Here is a 15,441-nt window from a genome sequence, read left to right as displayed (position 1 = left end):
TGGGAATAGGAATATGTTTTAGCAATAATTCTGTAGCACTAATACGCCTCTGCTGTATTTGTTTGTTATCAACACTGAGCACTGAGGGTCTGCCAGGCTCCGTGCTTGGCCCTGGGAAGACAGAGTAAAGAAGGATGTGATTCCTTCCTTATTGTCATGTTTAATCTGTTGGGAAGACAGATAGTTTGCATGTGATAGGGCAGTACAGAAAAAGGGGAATTAGGGCTTGAGAGTCGGGGACAGGGCAGCAGTGGGGAACTATTAGGATAATGAGCAGAAGTCAGCTAGAGGAGACCATGAAGGTCAGAGGGAGAATAGTGCCAAGTGTATGCAGCGCGGACTCGGGCAGTCTTGAGAACGCCTAGACGTTCCTCAAGAGTATGACTGCAGTGAGAGGAATGTGTATATGGGGGTGCGAAGTGAGGGCGACTGGAAGGATGGTCAAGGACCTGACAGGAGAGCCCCGAATGCTGTCCTGAGCAGTCCTGCAGTGATGGGGCGCCTCTGCAGGAATGTAACCCAGTGGGCCACTTACACTCAAGTCGTAGAGCACTCTGTGAGCCACACAGAGGATGGACTAAGGTCAGGACCAGGCTCTCGTCAGAATTAAGGGACATGATGGTCAGGACCATGGCCTCCACTGCTGGAGGGCAGTGGGGGCAGAGAGTCAGAGCTCTTGCTGCAATAAGCACAGAGAAGGCTGTATTATAATAGAAAGTTTGATGAATGGTTTCAAGCTCTTGGGGCCTTTGGGACACTTGCACACAGCAGCGGTGAAAGTGCTGTGTATGTGTGTCCATGCGAGTATATGTGTGGCTATGTGCGTCCAATCCTGAGGAACTTGAATAGAAGCTTTCCTGGAAGGGGTGGGTGTGGTGGGAGCAGCCTGGGGGCCTCTTCAGAGATGGTTCCTCATTGCAGAGTCTGCTTTGAATTTCTTCTTTATGAACCTGTTCTAGCTCTGAGGCATGGGAATAATTTATAATGGACATTCAATCCTCTGCCTTACACAGGCAATTTTTTTAAATCTCAGAAATAATTAGCATTTTACCAGTCTGCATTTCTAGCACAGCCTACAACAGGAAGGCCCTTCAGGATATAAAGAGAAACTGAAATGTACTGTCTTGAATTAGCTCCTGATTAAAGTTTTTGACCTGTATACTAATAGTTCATGTGTTTCCTCTTCTTCCCTCAGCTATCTCCCCTGGTTCGAAGTATTTTATAAGCTACTTAACATCTTGGCAGATTACACGACAAAAGGACAGGTATTTACCTTCTATTTTACTCTGTTTAATAAGTAAACTTTAACTTTTATAATTATAAAAATAATCGTGCTGTGTATTTCACTAAAACGTTTACTGAAAAAGTAACACATTCCCATTATAGAAAGTTTGGGAAATTCAGAAAGCAGTAAGAAGGAAACGAAAGTCGCTCCTAATATGTCTCCCTACCTTCCCCCCAACCTCAAATAAATATTGCTAGCATTTTGGGATGTTTTCTTCCTTTGCTTTTTGAATTAAATACATAATAAATAGGCCCTTAGCATTCAGAGTTAATATTCACCATCTCATATTCCCAAACAGCTCTGAAAGTTCATGATATGTATTAAATAATAATTTTGCTGAGGCACAAATTTGAATTGTTAGGGTTTGTCAATAAAACACTTAACTGGCAAGTGACCTAACCCAGTGTCCCAGTCCCATTTCAGTAGGGCTTTCTTGTGCTTTTACAGTAATTTTTTTAAGGGTCTGAAAATCACTTTAAAAGTTCAGCTGTACCTCACTGTACTTTTGGAAGAAATGACACGCTGAAGTGTCTTCCATGGGTGTCAAGAGGCAACTGGAACTGTATTTAGACTTTTGAGACCCACAATTTTAGGTACCATAGTAATGGAAGTGTTTATTCCATGATAATAAAAACATTGTAAATCTTTACCATGGCTGTGTATCATGTATCATGTACCTTGGTTTACTGAGACATTTCTCTGTTATTAGGAATTTTCATTATTTGGGATTTTTTTCCATTATTGTATAGCCATTAACTTTGAACATTAATCTTTGAACATAAAACATTTTCTTCATTTTGGAGTGTTTCCTTAAAAGGAGAATCTCAGATGGGCCATTTGAAGGTTAGTAGACATAAATATTTTAAAACCTTTGCCAGGCTTCTTTCCAGAAGAATTGTATTCCTGTATTTTGCCAGTAAAGGGTAAAAGATACCCTTTACTGGCAAAGTACATGGATACCTGGATTACCACAGTCACATCATTAACTTTTGATGACTTCATTGTGTCCTTGACAAGTAAACAGTTCTCATTGTTTTAATTTCATTTCTTTGATTATTAGTTAGTTGAATATTTGTCTATATAACTAACTTATTATAGTTTCATTTCTTGTAAATGGTCTAAGATTTTTAATTAAAGAGGTGCATTATTATTAAATGTTAGAGTTTAGCCCATCATATTGTCTACAGAACATTAATTTTAAAAAATGCTCCATTCAAAAAGAGTACCATAGGTGAGTAATACTGGGGTCAGGGAAAGGGAAAGCTGTGCCTCATTTTTGTCTCCTTAAAATTCTTGTAACATAGACTCTGAAAAGTCCTACAGTGGAGAAATCTATGTTACCTAGAAATTCACAACAGCCCCATACCTTTTAATTCCATGACAAATATTAACAGCATTCTGAGATACCATTGTTTCCTGGAACACATTTTGGGAAATGCCATTTTTGAAGAAAAGGTAGAAATTGTGTGAATAATGGATAAATCTTTAAGTTAGATTTACTCATTGGCAAGTGTATTCCAGAGGCCACAGTAAATGGAAGAAATAACTAATAGAAATGGCTCCCCGGATCACTACACTCATTCCGAAAGGATGCTTTAGGTATCAGGGAATTCTGTCATAAAAGAAGTGGTTTACTCTTCGATGAATGAGTTGAAGCCACCTTGGATCTGTTCATTGACTTCCGATTCATGGTTCACTTTTGTCAAACATTTGGTTTTTCATTTAAAACTGAAAGATGTCTTTAGTAAATAGAATTGTATAATATGTAGGCTCTTAACAGTCTTACAATTGGAACTTAACTCACATTTTTTCCCCACCATATATAAGCTCCAGTCATTTAAAAAAAAAAGACTAGACTTTTAAAAACATGTCTTGGGGTACAGGAAATATTAGGTGGGTAACAAACTATGCACAGGGGAGATAGGATTATTACTCTGTAAAACTGGTATACCAATCCTCTGGGCCTTTGCCCCAGTTAAGGACCCTGCCTCTTGGAATGTTGGAAACTGAGTTCAGTGATCTGTTCTAGTGGAGTCTGTTTCCCTTATACGAAAGACTCTGTTTATTGAATTTCTTCTGGTCAAAGAAATTATGACACAGAAGATAAGTAGTCTGCTTGCAACTGGCTTGATTATTTGCAAGGTGTGGGTTATCAGATTAGACCAGGTAGAAAGAGATTTAATTAAAAAAAAAAAAAAAAGGAAGTCTTCCCCAAGTCCAGAAGTCATTGAGAAAGTTGTACAGGATAGGTGAGCTTCAGTTAAGGGTATGGGGAGTGACTGTGATGGCTCAGCATGGAGGACAGAGTCTGAGCTACATCATGAGGGTGTCTGTCTGAGTCACTGATGCACAGTGATTATCAGGCCCTGAATAAAGCAATGATGACATCTCGGCAGAAGGGATGGCAGAGGGTGAGGAGGGCGTCTGATCCAGAGAGAGAGTGAGCAGTCTGTTTGAGGGTGTTGGAGGCTAAGCAATGACGCAGTTATTTATGTGGGACAGTGGTGACAGTGGAGAAGGCAGTGGCACCCCACTCCAGTACTCTTGCCTGGAGAATCCCATGGACGGAGGAGCCTGGTAGGCTGCAGTCCATGGGGTCGCTAAGAGTCGGACTCGACTGAACGACTTCAGTGTCACTTTTCACTTTCATGCATTGGAGAAGGAAATGGCAACCCACTCCAGTGTTCTTGCCTGGAGAGTCCCAGGGACGGGGGAGCCTGGTGGGCTGCCGTCTATGGGGTCACACAGAGTTGGACACGACTGAAGTGACTTAGCAACAGCAGCAGCAGTGGTGACTGTCTTGGCTTTATTTGGGCACCAGATGTCAGAACTTCAGTGGGATCTAGAGGAGGCACGTGGAAAGAGGACAGCAGCAATGGCTGAGCACTAGGGTGATGAACCCTGGGGTAAGGAGGGCATTTTTGTTGGTGGGAGATCCAGGGGAGGGGGGCAGATATTGGTGGCCTACCACTGGATGTCAGTATTTGAGCAGAGTAAGAAGGACATCTAGATGGAGAGGGAGGTAGGGACAGTGATAAAAGATTGCTTACATACAAGCAAGTCGATATATTAAGGAAATAAAGGCAACATTTTTCACTTTGGCTAGAATATAGTTAAAATATGTAAAGAGAAGAAACTAGGATTATTCCTGTGTTGGATTGAAATGAGTCATTGGTGCGAACCCCATGGCTTTCAGTATATGTGACAGATACAGAAAATGGAGATGTAACTGTGTACTGTGGGTTGTGCGTGTGAGAGAAATGTCCCCTGGCCCTATCCACTGGAAGGGCCTGGGGTCCACAGTACACAAGTAGCAGTGAGCACCCCCAGTTTTCCACTGTACACAAGTAGCAGGGAGCACATACCTGGGTGCCCAAATCTTGGTTCCTAAATCCATTTTCTGGTCAAAGCTATGGTTTCTCCAATAGTCATGTATGGATGTGAGAGCTGCACCATAAAGAAAACTGAACATCGAAGAATTGATGCTTTTGAACTGTGGTGCTGGAGAAGACTCTTGAGAGTCCCTTGGACTGCAAGGAGATCCAACCAGTCCATCCTTAAGGTCCTGAATATTCATTGGAAGGACTGATGCTGAAGCTCCAATACTTTGGCCACCTGACATGAAGAACTGACTCATTGGAAAAGACCCTGATGCTGGAAAACAGTCCATGGGGTCGCAAAGATTCAGACACAACTAAGCAACTGAACTGAAATCCATTTTCTACTGAAAGGAGCAGGGACTCCATGAAGAAATGTCTAATTCTTTTTATACTTGTGAAAAGATGAGTCTGGAATATCTTTTTGTGCCAAAAGTGAGGAGATGCTCAAAACATGTTGGGGTGGAGGGGTCAAGATGGCAGAATAGGAGGATGTGGAATTCACCTATCCTCACAAGTACATCAAGAATATATCCACAAATGGAACTGTTCTCTGTTCTCACAGAGCACCTACTGAACACTAGCAGAACTCTCTGGACACCTAAAAGCACAAGAAAAATCCCCACACAACCAAATAGGATGAAAGAAAGAAAAGAGGAAATAAATAGGAAGGGAACAGCACCCCTGGCAGGGAGCTGAAGGATGAGGAGGCATTCCTACACTCAGAGAAACCCCTTCACTCTGGGGAAGTCAGCTGGGACAAAGAAGGAACTTCAGAGGATCGGAGAGGAACCAGCAACCAGTCTGTGAGAGGTAGTCCAGAATAAGATCTGTGCAGCCTGCATACCCCAGCCTGAGTTGTGTGTGTGCTGGTGTGGAGGGAGGCTGGGTGCTGAAAAGTGGGATTTGGAGAGCAGACCTAGGGAAGGGACAGCTGTTAGCTTAGATACCAAGACTTAGCTCCACTCAACTTTTTGCAGACTCCAGTGCTGGAAGCCTCAGGCCAAACAACCAGCGAAATAGGAACACAATCCCACCCATTAACAAACAGGCTGCTTAAAGTCATAGTAAGCTCACAGACACCCCAATGCACCGCCCCCACCCAATGTAATCCTTCCCATCAGAGTGACAGGACTCACTGGAACACAGGCACTGGTCCCTCCCACCAGGAAGCCTACACAAGCTCCTGGACCAACCTGATCCACTGGAGGACAGAAACCAGAAGCAAGAGAAACTGTGACCCTACAGCCATCAAAAAGGAGATTGCAAGTACAGTAAGTTAGACAAATTGAGAAGATGGAAAAAATATTGCAGATGAAGGAGCTAGGTAAAAACCAAGAGGACCAAGTAAATGAAGGGAGGAAATAGACAATCTACCCGGAAAAGAATTCAGAGTATTATAATAAAGATGATCCAAGATCTCAGAAATAGAATAGAGATATAGATCAAGAAGATAACAAGGACCTAGAAGAACACGGATAAAGAATAATCACGGTTGAACAACGCAATAACTGAAATGAAAAATACACTGGAAGAAATCAATAGCAGACTAACTGAGCAGAAGAATGGATAAATGAGCTGAAAGATGGAATGGTGGAAATACTGCTGCAGAGCAGAATGAAGAAAAAAGAATGAAAAGAAATGAGGACAGTCTCAGAGTCCTCTGTGACAACATTAACTGCAACAGCATTTGATTTATAGGGATTCCAGAAGAAGAGAAAGGGTCTGAGAAAATATTTGAAAATTAGAGTCAAAAACTTCCCTAACATGCGAAAGGACGTAGTCACTCAAGTCCAGGAAGTGCAGAGAGTCTTATACAGGATAAATCCATGGAGAAACATGCTAGCAAAAATTAAATACAATGAAAATATATTAAAAGCAGAAAATAACATACAAGGTGATTCCCCATAAGATTTTTTAGCAGAAACTATGCAGGGCAGAAGGGAGTGGAAGGCCATATTTAAAATGATGAAAGGAAAAATCTACTACCAAGATTTCCCTGGTAGCTCAGCTGGTAAAGAATATATCTGCAATGCAGGAGACCCTGATTTGATTCCTGGGTTGAAAGATCCTCTGGAGAAGGGATAGGCTACCCACTCCAGCATTCTTAGGCTTCTCTGGTGGCTCAGTCAGTAAAGAATCCACCTGCAGTGTGGCCTGGGTTCGATCCCTGAGTTGGGAAGACCCTCTGGAGGAGGGCATAGCAACCCACTCCAGCATCCTTGCGTGGAGGATCCCCATGGACAAAGGAGCCTGGCAGATTGCAGTCCATGGAGTTGCAGAAAGTCAGACATGACTGAGTGACTAAACAATCAGCAAGATTACTCTACCCAGTAAGGATCTCATTCAGATTTGATGGAGAAATGAAAAACTGTATAGACAAGCAAAAGCTGAGAGAATTCAGCCTACCAAACCAGCTTTACAATACATGCTAAAGAAACTTCTTTAAGAGGGAAATATAAAAGAGAGAAAAAAACCCGACAAAACACAACCCAAAACAATTAAGAAAATGGCAGTAGGAACATATGTATAGATAATTACCTTAAATTTAAATGCTCCAGCCCAAAGACATAGTCTGGCTGAATGGATCAAAGGACATGAACTATATATATGCAGTCCACAAGAGACCTACTTCAGAACTAGGGACACAGGTAGAGTGAAAGTGGGGGATGGAAAAAAGATACCATATGCAAATGGAAGTCAAAGCTGGAGTAGCAATACCCATATCAGACAAAATAGAATTTAAAATAAAGACTCTTACAAGAGACAAGGAGGGACATTACATAATGATCAAGGAATCAATCCAAAAAGAAGATATAACCATTTTAAATATTTGTGCACCCAACATAGGAACACCTCAATACATAAGACAAACACTAACAGACGTAAAAGGGGAAATTGACTGTAACAATAACAGTGGTGGACTTTAACACCTTACCTACAGTGATGGACAAATCATCCAGACAGAAAATTAATAAGGAAGCAGAAGCTTTTAATGATACATTAGGCCAGATAAACTTAATTGATATTTATAGACATTCCATCCAAAAGCTGCAGAATATAGTTTCTTCTCAAGTGCGCACAGAACATTCTCCAGGATAGAGAACATCTTAGGTCGCAAACTAAGCCTTGGAAAAAAATTTTTTTTAATTTATTTTATTGTAAAGCCTCAGTAAATTTAAGAAATTTGAAATCATATCAAGCATGACCACAACCCTGTGAGATTAGAAATCAGGTTTAGGGCTTCCCTTGCAGCTCAGCTGGTAAAGAACCGGCCTGCAATATGGGAGACCTGGGTTCGATCCTTGGGTTGGCAAGATCTCCTGGAGAAAGGAACGGCTACCCACTCCAGTATTCTGACCTGGAGAATTCCATGGACTGTATAGTCTATGAGGTCGGAAAGCAGACACGACTGAGTGACTGTCACACTTGCCTAGGAAAAAAAACAGCTGTGAAAACCACAAACACATGGAGGCTAAACAATATGCTACTAAATAACCAACGGACCACTGAAGAAATCAAAGAGGAAATTTTTTAAAAGACTTAGAAACAAATGGTAATGAAAACACCACCCAAAACCTATGGGATGCAGCAAAAGAGGGAAGTGTATAGCAGTACAGTTCCATCAAAACAAAAAAAAACAAGAAAAATCTTGAACAACGTAAGGTTACACTTAAAGCAGCTGGAGAAAGAACAACAAAAAGCCCTTAAAGTTAATAGAAGGAAAGAAATCATAAAGATCAGAGCAGAAATAAATGAAATGGAAAAGAAGAAAACGATAGCAACAATCAGTGAAACTAAACACTGTTTCTTTGAGAAGATAAATAAAATTAATAAACCTTTAGCCAGAATCATCAAGAATAAAAGGCAAAGGACTCAAATCAGTAAAACTAGATATGAAAAAGAAATTACAATTGAACTGTAGAAATACAAAGGATCGTAAGAGACTACTACAAGCAACTATATGCCAATAAAATGGACTACCTGGAAGAAAGGGACAAACCTTCCAAGACTAAATCAGGAAGAAATAGAAAATATGAGTAGTCTAATCATGAAATTGAAATGGATTAAAAATCTTCCAACAAACAGAAGTCCAGGACCTGATGGCTGATAGGTAAATCCTATCAAACATTTAGAGAAGAGCTAATAACTTCTCTAACTCTTCCAGAAAATTACAGAAGGAGGGACACTCCCAAGCTTACTCTACAAGGCCACCATCAATCACCCTGATACCAAAACCAGACAAAGATATCACAAAGAAAATTATAGGCCAATATCACCAAGAAACATAGATGCAAAAATCCTCCACAAAATATTAGCAAGCCACCAATGCACCATGATCAAGTGGAATTTATCCCAGAGATGCAAGAATTCTTCAATACATGCAAATCAGTTAAGTGATACACCATAATAACAGACTGAAAATAAAAACCATATGACCATTTCAATAGATGCAGAAAAAACTTTTTACAAAATGCAACACACGTTTATGATAAAAACTCTCCAGAAAGAGGGCATAAAGGGAATGTACCTTAAAGGCCATATAAGACAAACCCACAGCAACCATCATTCTCATTGGGGAAAAGCTGAAAGCATTTCTTCTTAAGATCAGAAACAAGACAAGGATATCCACTCTCATCACTCTTACTAAAAACAGTTTTGGAAGTCCTACCATGGCAATCAGAGAAGAAAAAGTAATCTTAAAAAGGAACCCAACTGGAAAAGAAGTAGTAAAACTGTCACTGTTTGAAGATGACATGATACTATAGGTAGAGAATCCTAAAGATGCCACCAGAAAACTACTAGAGCTAATCAATTAATTTGGTAAAGATGCAGGATACAAAATTAATACACAGAAATCTCTTGCATTCCTATACACTGACAAGATCAGAAAGAGAATTAAGGCGACAACCCCATTAACCATTGCAACAAAAAGAATAAAATACCTAGCAATAAACCTACCTAAGGAGGCAAAAGACTGTACTTAGAAAACTTAAGACACTGATGAAAGAAATCAAAGATGACACAAATGAAGAGATATACCATGTTCTTGGATTGGAAGACTCAATATTATGAAAAAGACTCTTCTACCCAAAGCAATCTATAGATTCAGTGCAATCCCTATCAAATAACCAGTGGCATTTTCCACAAAATAAGAACAACATTTTTTACAATTTGTATGGAAACAAAAGAGACTCCAAATAGCCAAAACAATCTTGAGAAAGAAAAATGGAGCTGGAGGAATCAGGCTCCCTGACTTCAGACCTTACTTCAAAGCTACAGTAATCAAGGCAGCATGATTCTGGAACAAAAGCAGAATTATAGATCAGTGGAGCAGGATAGAAAGCTCAGAGGTAAACCCACACTCCTAGTCTATGACATCGGGACAAGAATATACAGGGGGTAAAAGACAGTCTTTCGAATAAGTGGTGCTGGGAAAACTGGACAGCCGCATGTTAAAGAATGTGTTAAGAACACTGCCTAACACCATACGCAAAAATAAACTCAAAATGGATTAAAGACCTAAATATAATGCTGGACACTCTTAGAGGAAAACAGGCAGGGCACTCTTCGGCATTCTTTGACTTAAATCACAGCAAGATCTTTTTTTGACCCACCTCCTGCTGCTGCTTCTGCTGCTGCTAGGTCACTTCAGTCGTGTCCGACTCTGTGCGACCCCATAGATAGCAGCCCACCAGGCTCCCCCGTCCCTGGAATTCTCCAGGCAAGAACACTGGAGTGAGTTGCCATTTCCTTCTCCAATGCATGAAAGTGAAAAGTGAAAGTGAAGTCGCTCAGTCGTGTTCCACTCTTCGCGACCCCATGGACTGCAGCCTACCAGGCTCCTCCGTCCATGGGATTTTCCAGGCAACTTCCTAGAATAATGTAAATGAAAATAAAAATAAACAAATGGGACCTAATTAAACTTAAAAGCTTTTGCACAGCAAAGTAAATCATAAACAAGATGAAAAAACCACCCTCAGAATGGGGGGAAATGTTTGCAAATAAAGCAGCTGATAAGGGATTTATCTTCAAAATATACAAACAGTTTATGCAGCTAAGTATTAAAAAACCAAACAACCCGATAGAAAAAAAATAGGCTGAAGACCTAAATAGACATTTCTCCAAAGAAGACATTAAGATGGCCAACAAACGCATGAAAAGATGCTCAGCATCACCAATTATTAGAGAAATAAATGCCAATCAAATCAAATGAATGCCAATGAGGTATCACCTCATACTGGTCAGAATAACCATCATCTGAAAATCTACAGGGATTTCCCTGGTGGTCCAGTGGCTAAGACTCCTTGTTCCCAGTGCAGGGGACCTCGGTTTGATCCCTCGTCAGGGAACTAGATCCTGCTTGCTGCAACCTAAGACCCAGTACAGCTGAATAAATGAATTTTTTTTTTTTTAATCTACAAGCAATAGATGCTGGAGAGGTTGTGGAGAAAAGGAAATTCTCCTACACTGTTGTTGGGAATGTGAATTGGTATAGCCACCATGGAGGGCAGTACGTGTGCAGTTGAGTTCAACTCTTTGTGGCCCCATGGACTGTGGCCCACCAGGTGCTTCTGGAATTTTCCAGGCAAGAATACTGGAGCGGGTTGCCATTTCCTGCTCCAGGGGATAGTCCTGACCCAGGGATTGAACCTACGCCTCTTGCAGCTTCTGCATTGGCAGGTGGATTCTTTACCACTAGCGCCACCTGGGAAACCCATGAGAACAGTATGGAGTTTCATTAAAATACTAAAAATAGAACTACCATATGACCCAGCAATTCCATTCTTGGGCATATACCCAGAGGAAGCTATACTTGAAAAAGATACATGCACCCCAATGTTCATTGCAGCACTATTTACAATAGCCAGGACATGGAAACAACCCAAATGTCCATCAGCAGAGGTATAGATGAAGATGTCATTCATGTATACAGTGGAATATTGCTCAGCCACAAAAAGGAGTGAAATTGTGTCATTTGCAGAGATGTGAATGGATCTAGAGACTTATTTCATACAGAGTGAAATAAGTCAGAAAGAAAAACAAATATGTAATATTGCTTATATGTTAAATCTAGAAAATGGTACAGATGAACTTATTTGTAAAGCAGAAATAGAGACACAGTTGTAGAGAACAAACATGTGGATACCAATGCAGGGAAGGGAGGGTGAGATGAATTGGGTGATTGGGATTGATAAATATACACTACTATGCAAAAGGTAGATAACTAATGAGAACCTACTATATAGCACAGGGAACTATACTCAGTGCTCTGTGTGATGACCTAAACAGGAAGGAAAATAAAAAAAAATAGGGGATATATGTATACATATAACGGATTCATTTGCTAACTAACACAACACTGTAAAGCAACTATACTCCAATAAAAATTAATTTAAAAATATAAATAAAAAGCTTTGTATACTATTTCCCAGAAGTAAATAAATAAAGCTGAGCCAGAAGAATAATTGGTTAAAGACACAGAGTGAAATTGCAGTTCAAAATTTGCTAATCATGTGGGTCATAGAGATCTCACAGAATAAAGTTCTTTTTTTTTTTTTTTCTTGCTTTGTGGAAATTATTTCTCTTCTCTACTCTGCAGTCCTGCTTCCTTATTTAATTGTTCATGATGTTAGAGTCACTACTTTGTTTCAAGCAGTAATAAAGCAAAAAATTATAAGAAATTAAAATCTAAAAAAATGATGTAAAAATGCCAGAAAGACACAAAAGTGAGTTTGAAGGAGCAAAGGATTTTCACTGGTCATATCTGGGACAATTTGAGCATCAGAACAAATAATGATACAAAAGGGTTATAACCCCTTGAATAAAACAGGAGACCATGTGTGCATACTAATATAAATAAGTAAATAGATAAATTAAAAGGGGAATGTGTTATTTACACAAAGTCAGTTCAGTTCAGTTCAGTCGCTCAGTCGTGTCCCGACTCTTTGCAACCCCATGAACCGCAGCACGCCATGCCTCTCTATCACCAACTCCCAGAGTTTACCCAAACTCACATCCATCGAGTCGGTGATGCCATCCAGCCATCTCATCCTCTGTTGTCCCCTTCTCCTCCTGCCCCCAATCCTTTCCAGCATCAGGGTCTTTTCCAATGAGTCAACTCTTCACATGAGGTGGCCAAAGTATTGGAGTTTCAGCTTCAACATCAGTCCTTCCAATGAACACCCAGGACTGATCTCCTTTAGGATGGACTGGTTGGATCTCCTTGCAGTCCAAAGGACTCTCAAGAGTCTTCTCCAACACCATAGTTCAAAAGCATTAATTCTTCAGCGCTCAGCTTTCTTCACAGTCCCACTCTCACATCCATACATGACCACTGGAAAAACCATAGCCTTGACTAGACAGACCTTTGTTGGCAAAGTAATGTCTCTGCTTTTGAATATGCAGTCTAGGTTGGTCATAACTTTCCTTCCAAGGAGTAAGTGTCTTTTAATTTCATGGCTGCAATCACCATCTGCAGTGATTTTGGAGCCCCAAAAAATAAAGTCTGACACTGTTTCCCCTGTTTCCCCATCTATTTCCCATGAAGTGATGGGGATGCCATGACCAGATGCCATGATCTTCATTTTCTGAATGTTGAGCTTTAAGCCAACTTTTTCACTATCATTTTTCACTTTCATGATGGTGTGATCACTCACCTAGAGCCAGACATCCTGGAATGTGAAGTCAAGTGGGCCTTAGAAAACATCACTATAAACAAAGCTAGTGGAGGTGATGGAATTCCAGTTGAGCTATTTCAAATCCTGGAAGATGATGCTGTGAAAGTGCTGCACTCAACATGCCAGCAAATTTGGAAAATTCAGCAGTGGCCACAGGACTGGAAAAGGTCAGTTTTCATTCCAATTCCAAGGAAAGGCAATGCCAAAGAATGCTCAAACTACCGCACAATTGCACTCATCTCACACGCTAGTAAAGTAATGCTCAAAATTCTCCAAGCCAGGCTTCAGCAATATGTGAACTGTGAACTTCCAGATGTTCAAGCTGGTTTTAGAAAAGGCAGAGGAACCAGAGATCAATTGCCAACATCCACTGGATCATGGAAAAACCAAGAGAGTTCCAGAAAAACATCTATTTCTGCTTTACTGACTATGCCAAAGCCTTTGACTGTGTGGATCACTATAAACTGGAAAATTCTGAAAGAGATGGGAATACCAGACCACCTGACCTGTCTCTTGAGAAATCTGTATGTAGGTCAGTTAGAACTGGACATGGAACAACAGACTGGTTCCAAATAGGAAAAGGAATACATCAATGCTGTATATTGTCACCCTGCTTATTTAACTTATATGCATAGTACATCATGAGAAACTCTGGGCTGGAAGAAGCACAAGCTGGAATCAAGATTGCCAGGAGAAATATCAATAACCTCAGATATGCAGGTGAACCCACCCTTATGGCGGAAAGTGAAGAGAAACTAAAAAGCTATTGATTTACATAAAGTATTGCTTCACAAAATGCTTACTCAACACAGAGGGAGAATGATTGATCTTACAGTAGAGACATCAGATGAATTAATCAAATGATTAAAGTGAGCGTCAGCAGAAATGGGATGAATTGAAATCTGAATCAGTAGAAAACATCAGACAAGTGAGCATTATTCTACAAAGTGACTGGTTTCACTGTCAAGTTCTTACAAATGTAGGAACTGTTCCTGACTGATAGAAACTAGAGTCATAGCAACTGAAGGCAGCACTTGTTCCTGAACTGGATTATTTTGCTATCAAGGACATTATTGGCACAATTGACAACGTTTGGTAGGATCTGAGGATTAGATGATGATGATGTTTCAGTGTTAATTTCCTGATTGTGGTTATGTAGGAGAACATCCTTGGTGTTTATGGATGACAGGGCATAATACTGGTAATCCACCCTCAAATGGAAAATAAAGGGTTTTGTTTTTGTTTTTGTAATGTCCTAAAATTCTTCTGTAAGTTTGAGATTGTTTCAAAGCAAAATTAAACTTGTGTGCCTGCACATGTTCATTTCTACCCTCTGAGAAATTTGAGTAATTTATGAATTCAGATTGAAAAAACAATTTTAATCTGGACTTATCCTCTTTTCCCTCTCCTTTAAATTCACTAACAAAGACAGCTGTGAACAGCAGAGAGGGCTCTGGGTTTGAACACAGAAAACCTGTGGTTAGCTTCTGGCTGTGCAGTTCCCAGCTGGCTGATTTGAGTCAAGTTGCTTTACCTTTCGGAGCCTTAGTTTTCAGTCTGTCAAGTGAGGTAGTTGTGAGGCTGAAAACAGCTACCAAATGGGTACAAATGTAAGCTTATTACTATTTTATCAGCACAGAGAATTCCACAGGGTGGGAAAAATAGCTTTTGGATGATTCTGTAAGCAGTGTTCTTTTGAGCATTTTAAAGGTGAATCTGTTTTCAATCGAATAATTTGTGCTGCTTTATGTTTCATCCTGTGGCTCGATTTCTCTAATTAAAATGCACAGCCACCAGCCTCCATGGCGCGCTGTTGTAGTAGTTCATTTTTAACTTTCCATAATTGGAGGCTGCTGTGTGTATCTGGTGAACACTCAATACAATTAATTGAGGGTAATGATGATAAAGACAAGATCTATAGTGTCATCGTTATTTCTCCCTACCACCCCCGCCCTGTAAGCTGGGATTGTTTGCATTTAAAAGTTGTTGCTATGGAGTTGAGAGGATAGATTTGCTGAGAGCTTATGGTATATGATCCATAAAAGGCGGTCATGGTAGGTGTCTCACTGAGTAGAAAATGTCAAACTTGGTGTGGGAG

General features: G+C 40.3%; 1 protein-coding gene across 3 annotated transcripts in view; it reads left to right on the top strand.

Annotated features, from left to right (window-relative positions):
- Nucleotides 1-15,441, top strand: part of DENND1A (DENN domain containing 1A) — a 520,884-nt gene that overhangs the window by 242,557 nt on the left and 262,886 nt on the right. For all 3 annotated transcript variants that reach the window (XM_055541097.1, XM_055541098.1, XM_055541100.1), the window contains exon 6: nt 1,196-1,265. In XM_055541097.1, coding sequence (XP_055397072.1) covers nt 1,196-1,265 — 70 coding nt within the window. The remainder of the gene's footprint in view (nt 1-1,195; nt 1,266-15,441) is intronic.

Source organism: Bubalus kerabau, chromosome 11, assembly GCF_029407905.1.
Source record: "Bubalus kerabau isolate K-KA32 ecotype Philippines breed swamp buffalo chromosome 11, PCC_UOA_SB_1v2, whole genome shotgun sequence".
Lineage (NCBI taxonomy): Eukaryota > Metazoa > Chordata > Mammalia > Artiodactyla > Bovidae > Bubalus > Bubalus kerabau.
Note: the sequence above shows the minus strand (reverse complement) of the source record. Positions and strands in the feature narration are given on the sequence as shown.